This window comes from Triticum urartu, unplaced genomic scaffold (genome assembly GCF_003073215.2).
Source record: "Triticum urartu cultivar G1812 unplaced genomic scaffold, Tu2.1 TuUngrouped_contig_5544, whole genome shotgun sequence".
NCBI classification, from domain to species: Eukaryota; Viridiplantae; Streptophyta; class Magnoliopsida; order Poales; family Poaceae; genus Triticum; species Triticum urartu.
The window spans coordinates 781-8,233 of NW_024116228.1; the positions used below are offsets into that span (position 1 = coordinate 781).

Here is a 7,453-nt window from a genome sequence, read left to right on the forward strand (position 1 = left end):
TGAATAATACCAAATTACAGGGTGTTATTTGCATAAGCGAAACGTTTTCTCCTATAATCCACTTAAAATAGGATGGCGGGTTTAATTACTGAAAACACAAGGGCTTTTTTGAAAAAATGTGTGACGTACGACCAGAAGCAATGCGTGGTTTATTATTAGGATGGCGGGTTTAGAAGATATGCTTGGTATTCAAGATTTGTGAAACTTTCTTTTGAATGTGTTGAATACTAAGAAAAGATTTTAGGGGAAGATATCAAGATTCATAATATAAAATTGATAAAAGATTTTGCAACAAAGTTCTTGCAAAATTTTGCAACAAGAGTCTTGTTGTAGAAAAGATAAAAAATGAAAGAAACTATATGATGGCTCCATCAACAAATCAGACGGCTCGAGGATGCGGATCCCGCCCACACATAACATGTCCACCAAATTTCACATGTAAAATTTATGACCCTACCGGAGGCTTGAAAACACTCCCTTCATTTTATTTAGTCCATATATTTGGTCAAAGTCAAACTTTAACTTTGTAGAAAAAAATATCAACATCTACAATAAAAAAATTATATCATATGAAAATTAATTTCATGATGCATCTAATAATCTTTTCTAGTTTCATGCAAGAAGACTTCTGTTGTAAAATCTTCTCTTCTCTAGTTTCCCGCAACAATACCATTATTGCATAATCTTCTTTTCTCTAATTTCCTGTAATAAGATTCTTGTTGCAAAACCTCCGCCACATCCAATTTTGTGCAATAAGACCCATATCGCAAAGATTATAGCAACATTTTTTGCCACACTTGCACAGTCATAGTTTGCTGAGGCGTGCGCGTGTTCCAGTAGGCCACGTGTCGGCGGACGTTCCACACTAGATCGGCCGGCCAATCATAATCATTTCCCAAATTTGTTTATAGTCAAATTCACTTCTAAACTAAATATGCATACATACATTAAGAATAAACTTAAGGACCCTCTTAGCTAGTGAACGTTCACTGGTTGGCATTTGCGAATGTTTTGGTGACGGTTTTAGTTGTACGAGGGGTGGCACTTTCTTTAGAACAACGATGTCAATTTCTTTACAGAAGGGCGTTTTTCTTCTAAAACTGTCACCGTTTGATCTCGCTTTACAACCAAAACTGATAGAAAAATGCATTCACTTGCCACCCCTTTCCCAGCTGACATTCCCCAGATAACATCACCGTAAATTTTATTCAAACTAAATTTGCACGACCGAAACTATCGCAGGAACTAAATTGTTGAAGTGCCATCCTAAGCTTTCTTATCTATGTTTAGGTACTTTATTTTTCTTCGGTTTTCTCGTCTTCTCTCATTTTTCCTCCTGTTCATTTCTTGCACCTCTCCAACATTTACCCTTTATCTGTTTAAAAAATCCACAAAAATAGTCAAAATATATCTTAGGCAAAACTAACCAATGGAATTCCGATGAGAAATTAGTACTACCTCCGTTTCGGATTATAAGATGTTTTCAATATAGACTACATACAGACTAAAAATGAGTGGACAAACATACTAAAACGCGTCTATATAGATCAGATTCAGAAAAAAGTTAGAACATCTTATAATTCGAAACGGAGGCAGCAACATTTTACCTCACAACAATCATCACAACTGAAGCAGTAGATTGCCATTCCTTTCATTTTTCGCATGTATATAGAAGCAATTGATAAAAACGGAGAGTTCCGTTTTCCCTAAGATCAGCTCACTTTCTTATTGAATTTTTGCAAATGCAACCACATGCTGACAGCACTCTAACTCTAGCACACGTCACTTACATGCCTAGTAAACGGAAGAAATTAAACAAGATAAACCTTACATGTATCTTGTCTACAGCCTACCCTTGATCTTCTGCACAACCAGGAGGGCATCCTCCCAAGGTAAGTTCAGTGACCGACAGAATCGTAGCATTGTGTTCGTATTGGCCATCCTGAACTTCAGGCCATCAAATCTGAGGGCTTCAATGTGCTTACCAGCATTGATGAAAACAGATGGGGTGTTGCTGCTTCACTCTGATTCACCACTACGAAATAACATGGACAGTGGACGATGGTCTGCATCAGTAACATCCGCCGCTGCCCTTGGCAAAGCAGCAGCATCATCGGTGGATGCACACGGTGACTCAGCACTCATGGTGTCCATGATCACTTTTCCGAGAACAAATCGGACCTCGGCAGTAACTCCGTCTTCCAGCAACTTATAGTCAATCCCATGTGACCCTCTTCTCTTGTCGTATGAAGTTAGGTCAGAATCAAGGCCGTTAAATATCCCCAACACTCTGCCCTTCTCCCTGGCTGATACAAAAACCTGGGAACAGACCCACGAGAAATCTTAGTATGCATGATGATTATCGACTGACTTGAGAACAAATATACGAGGCAATTAGCAATTTAACTAAACTATATAGCGACTGTTCTGCTACATCCATGCATATTCTCTTGTTAAAACTGGCAGAGATTCAGCAGTGTATTGTGTGCTAACTTAAGTGGCTAGGCAATATTGATTCAAGTGACATCAATAAGAGCCCCAACCACTGTTCTATTTTTCTATTTGCCCAGTAAAACAGAAACGTCTGGAAGTGATAATAAAATGATACCAATATTTGAGAGCACAGAAACAATCTAAATAACTATTTAAATATTAAAATGCAATTAAAAAGCGCTTCATAAAACGCACTGCTGATTCAGCCTGGAAACGGGAAAATAACATAAGTTGCCCCCAGAACAGGAAAACAGAAAATTCAATAAAAAAATGTAAGAACTGCTGGTGTGAAGATGCATGGTTGGGAATTAGGATACGCTAAAGCGGTACTTACAAGTCCTGAAAATTGTGATGCCCCCGGATATCTGACCACTGATTGTTTGAGAGTATTTAAACATGTCAATGTATCAACCGAAGATTTGACTAGTGACGCTAGATGTGATGTCCGTTCCATAAGATTATCCACTTTGGCCCCAGAACGCCCAAAAGCTTCTGGGACATATGTAACTGGTGCTCCAACATCTTCGTTCAGGAACTCGATGGCAATGTCCCATGTTCCAAAATGCATCAGTGCAGCAAAAGCCTTGATTACCTGGGCATCTTGTGGAGAATTTACCAATGCATTGTGAAATGCCAACAGCGCTAGCCTGTTAAATAATATCAAGTGAATGAAATATCCGGAGCATGAGTGACAAAGAATATTCATACCGAGGACTGTTGGGTCAAGATATGCTACTTGGTTGTCAAATAAAGAAACAGAAAAAACAGTTTGCCTACTCAGAATAATGGGTGCTAGTATAGGCACAAAAGAGGACAACGTAAATGCACACTGACAGTGGTACGGAGTACTGCAGATATTATAGAACTACGTTAAGTATGTAAGTTTCCAGGCTGGCATAAGTAAATCTAAGAAGATGCACTTTGTCTTCTCTACTCATCCAGACTGAAAAGTGAAAACTACTCCCTCCATCTGGGTTTATTGGCCCTCCTTGTATTTAGTGTTGAACTTTGACCATAAAGTTAACTAATAAAATACGTATGAATATATGTCACAAAAATTATATGGTATCTTTTTTTCAATACAAATCTAATGGCATACTTTTTGTAGCATAAATCATATGTTGTGAGTTATATTTAGATGGCCAAAGTTTGTTTGATCCAAAATACTAGGGTGCTTAATAAACTTGGACGGAGGGAATAATACGCCATGATTATGATGATATAGCCTAATAAACTGTATACCAAAATGTAAAGAAGATAAATATGGTGATATAGCAAAACCGTGATTATCTTCTAATGTGAAACCCAGGAATTAAAGTGATGATATTAGTAATATGACATGAGCTCATAACAAATGTTAGAACAACCACCAGATTACGAAAGTACACACCCACCATGCTGATAAAACAGCCCTTAACAGAGCCAGCAAATGTGTATATTAGTTTTACTAGAAATCAGTCAGTAGATTAAGGAACTATAAAAGAACCACTTTAGGTTTGCATCACTCACGGCAGTGCAAGCCAGATCAGCTATACTTTATGCTTGTCTGGTTGGTACTTGGTATATCTAGCACCAGCACTTCCCGAGGAGCATAATTTAATACTAGCAAGTACAAACAAAGGAATGCTGTATGGTTTACTGCCCTTGGTATAACTTGAGTAAACCCATAATCGTAAACACAGTCAAGTCGAGACATGCACTTCAGCACTCAAGGACTCTTACCACAAAGAGCAGTGGCATGGGCGGTCAGCGGAGAAAAACTTGTCAAGATTAGCCAATAGATTCTGCACAAGTGAAATCAACAGCATGAGACAACATATTAAGCCATAATCTTAAAATCCAAATTTCACATGAACTAACGGGAAGGACACCCACATGGCAACAGCAATTTGAAAAGGGAATCAAGTACTGCTGAAATATAATACTAACTTAGAAAGCATCAGAAATAAGCAACATGACAAGTGGTAGTTCTAAAGTATAGAAAGATGTCAAAGTGACAGATACATCATCTAGTTATTGGCAACACTCTGCCAGTGCCATGACGTGTGCACAGGAAAACAGTTCTTTTCACCAAATAACCCAGCAATAAAGAAACTGGGGATGTGCAATAAGTCAATCTAATTAAAAAATAAACCCAGTTGATAGCCCCACAAGCCCGTAACTGCAGATGACTAGAGACCTAATATAGAGTGTTGATGGAAGCATCTTTTGCCAAGGTGAGGAATACCTCAGGACAACGAAGCCAGCCCCATCATTTTGACAGCTATGAATATGTACCCACACTAATAGCAAAACTAGAGTTAAGTGTGCGCTTAAATTTTGCAATATATTTAGAATCCAACTTTCCACACAACATGGCACATTTCAGTTACTCACCATGAGCATCAGCCCTCTGTCACTAGATTTGCCCTTTAACTGATCTGACAAATATGCTGCCTAAAATTCAAAGAGCATTCAATAGTGAGTAAGCTGGAAGAGAAGTGGTCACGACCAGAAATCTACTTGTCTAGCAACGAGACCGCGTTGCTCAACTTACCTGAAAAGGCAGCAAAATATCGAGAAGTCCATATTTTCTAAGTAATCTAATCGAAGACTCTGCCGCCCCATAAGATAGCATATATTTCATTTCCATAGCCAACCTTGTCTGCAGAATAAATGAGGTCATCAACGTAAAGAGAAAATACACGAGAAAACATATATGTTTGCACATCGCTTTCAGGGAGATAAACCTTGTCGATATCTATGATGGATGGAGAAAGATCACGTATTGCAGTAGAAGTTTCGCTGGAAAACTGAAAGCCAAGGCGAGCAGCAACTCTCAAGCCACGCAAAATTCTGGCTGAAAGAAATTAGAATCAAAATTTGTCTTGGATAGATAATAATAATACAAATCAAGGACATTCTTGAACACCAACCAGGATCCTCCTTGAAAGAAACATGGGCAGGAATCACTGTACACACCTGATTGATGATTTAAGGAGTTAAGCAGAAGGAAAAGGGTAAGTAGACGAGGACATGGTTGAATCTGCCTGAGAAGACTCTCACTCACTATTACCTTGTTTTTTCTTAGATCCTTTACTCCATTCACATAATCATAAACTCTGTAATTGAATGGATTAAAGAATAGGCTGCCATACAAGCATTAAACAATGTTAGTAATTTAGCTCCCATGATATTTCACAAAAACTGCATTTGATGAGCATTTGAAGTACAAGACTTCGTACAGAACATATTACCTGTTTACTGTAAAGTCTCTTCTCAATGAATCCTTCCAGCGAAGAATATCCCCCTCATCATGGCCATCTGTTTCTTCTGAGCAGTTTACATTTTCATTTCCTTTCACTTGAGTCGTATTTGTTTTGAAGCTTGAAACCTGTAAGAACAAAAGAAAACATAAGCAAACGAGGGTTAGACAACAATGTTCTAAGAACCAGTATCCAAAATGCCAATGTTCCTATGAATAATAAACCTCAAATAATGAACCACGCCATCTAACAAGGCATATTGGAAAGCGTTTGCCAACGATGAAACAACGTGAGAAAACATGTTGTTTAATCTGAAAAGAATCAGAAGCACGTCAATGGGACAATGGTATCATTATTTTTCGAAAAAAGAAACATGAGTGATCTTTGAATGAACTGAAACCTGTTTGAGACTTGCAGTGGTGATCACATCAAAATCTTTAGGTGCCCTTTTGAGTAGCAAATCTCTCACACATCCCCCAACAAGATAAGCTTCAAATCCTGTAAAACAACTTTGTCCTTGAGTACTGCATACATTCTTATGTTTTAGCACAGTGGTGTGTTAATAAGCAAAAAGCATGACATGAATGTGGTGTCCAAGCTCTTAGCTTTGAAACGGGGATACATAACCAAGCAACTTGTATGCACCTTTTCGTTTCAGCATTTGTAGAACAGTCATACAATTGCGAGGTATAGCGCCCGCGGGGATTCCAACGGCTCTCGAGTCAAAATATTTCCACGACGAAGGATCGATGAATCCTGCACATGAATAACAGTTGATAAAGTCGATTTGCATAGACATACATGGCTTACATTTGTTTGTCAGGATTTACTTGAACATCTTTACTCGAAACGAACAACTGGGTGCTTCCCATACACCAAAAACCAGTGCAGAGAGAATGTGATAATAATAAGTACTAGTACAGGAGCTAAACGAGAACAAGCTACCCGTGCAGCTGCACAACAGCTGCGGAAGGCGAGCTGCATAGATGATTTACCTGGCCTTGAAGCGGAGCTGGACCGCCCGTTCCGCAGACGACCGCCGTCTTCCTTCCTCGAGCCGTACTTCCTCATCTGAAGGTAGCAGGGCGATGGATGGGTTAGAGACAGGGCAAAACTTTGCTGAAGTGCGCCGCCGGCGAGGTGCTCGACGGAATGCCAGACGGGCATGGGGGAGGAGGCGGCGTGGTGACTGACCTGGAGGAGACGCGAGGCCGCGGAGCTGAGGCGCGAGAGGAGGGGCGCGGGGGAGGGGAGAGAAGAGAGGTCGGTGCACCGTCGGACCGCCGTCATGACATGGCCTGGGGAGGCAGGCGGGCGGTGGCGGCGCGGAGGGCGTGCTGTGCGGCAGACGACGGGGAGTCTTTGGCACGCACGGTTGGTGTACCTGGCAACCCAGGCTGAAGCGGGCCGCTCTCAGTGGCCACGGTCCACGGAGAGAGGGGGGCAGGGCGCAGTCGGGCTGACGGCGAACGGCCCATTAAGGCCAGTGAACCAACGAGATGAGCCCAAACTCAACGCAAATGCTATTTCTCGCTCGTTGCGACGTTGCCGGTAGCAATAGGTCTCGCCTACATCTTTTGAGGAGTTGGGATCATATGGAAGTACTGCGAGGGAAACATGGGGCAGGCAAGGGCATGTTCGGCCAGTTACTAAGGGTGCGTTTGGATCTTAGGCAAGGTCAGCTCCTAGCCTTGCCTCGCAAGAATATTCATTTG

General features: G+C 40.8%; 1 protein-coding gene across 1 annotated transcript; it reads right to left on the reverse strand.

Moving 5' to 3' along the window:
* Window positions 1-1,620: 1,620 nt before the first annotated feature.
* On the reverse strand, window positions 1,621-7,109 carry LOC125529353 (poly(A) polymerase I-like). The gene is made up of 14 exons (XM_048693765.1): window positions 6,933-7,109; window positions 6,734-6,809; window positions 6,384-6,494; window positions 6,139-6,236; window positions 5,963-6,049; window positions 5,730-5,866; window positions 5,549-5,621; window positions 5,409-5,454; window positions 5,223-5,332; window positions 5,030-5,137; window positions 4,870-4,929; window positions 4,216-4,277; window positions 2,828-3,140; window positions 1,621-2,319 (listed from the first exon to the last, which is right to left on the reverse strand). The coding sequence occupies exons 1-14, from the start codon at window positions 7,026-7,028 to the stop codon at window positions 2,020-2,022; spliced, it is 1,677 nt and encodes a 558-aa protein (XP_048549722.1). The 5' UTR covers window positions 7,029-7,109; the 3' UTR covers window positions 1,621-2,019.
* Window positions 7,110-7,453: the final 344 nt, after the last annotated feature.

Coding starts and splice junctions, on each gene's coding strand:
- LOC125529353 (XM_048693765.1), bottom strand. CDS start 7,028: ATGACGGCGGTCCGACGGTGCACCGACCTCTCTTCTCTCCCCTCCCCC. Junction 6,050..6,138: donor CCACTGCAAGTCTCAAACAG/GTTTCAGTTCAT, acceptor GATTCTTTTCAG/ATTAAACAACATGTTTTCTC. Junction 4,278..4,869: donor ACAGAGGGCTGATGCTCATG/GTGAGTAACTGA, acceptor TCACTTGTGCAG/AATCTATTGGCTAATCTTGA.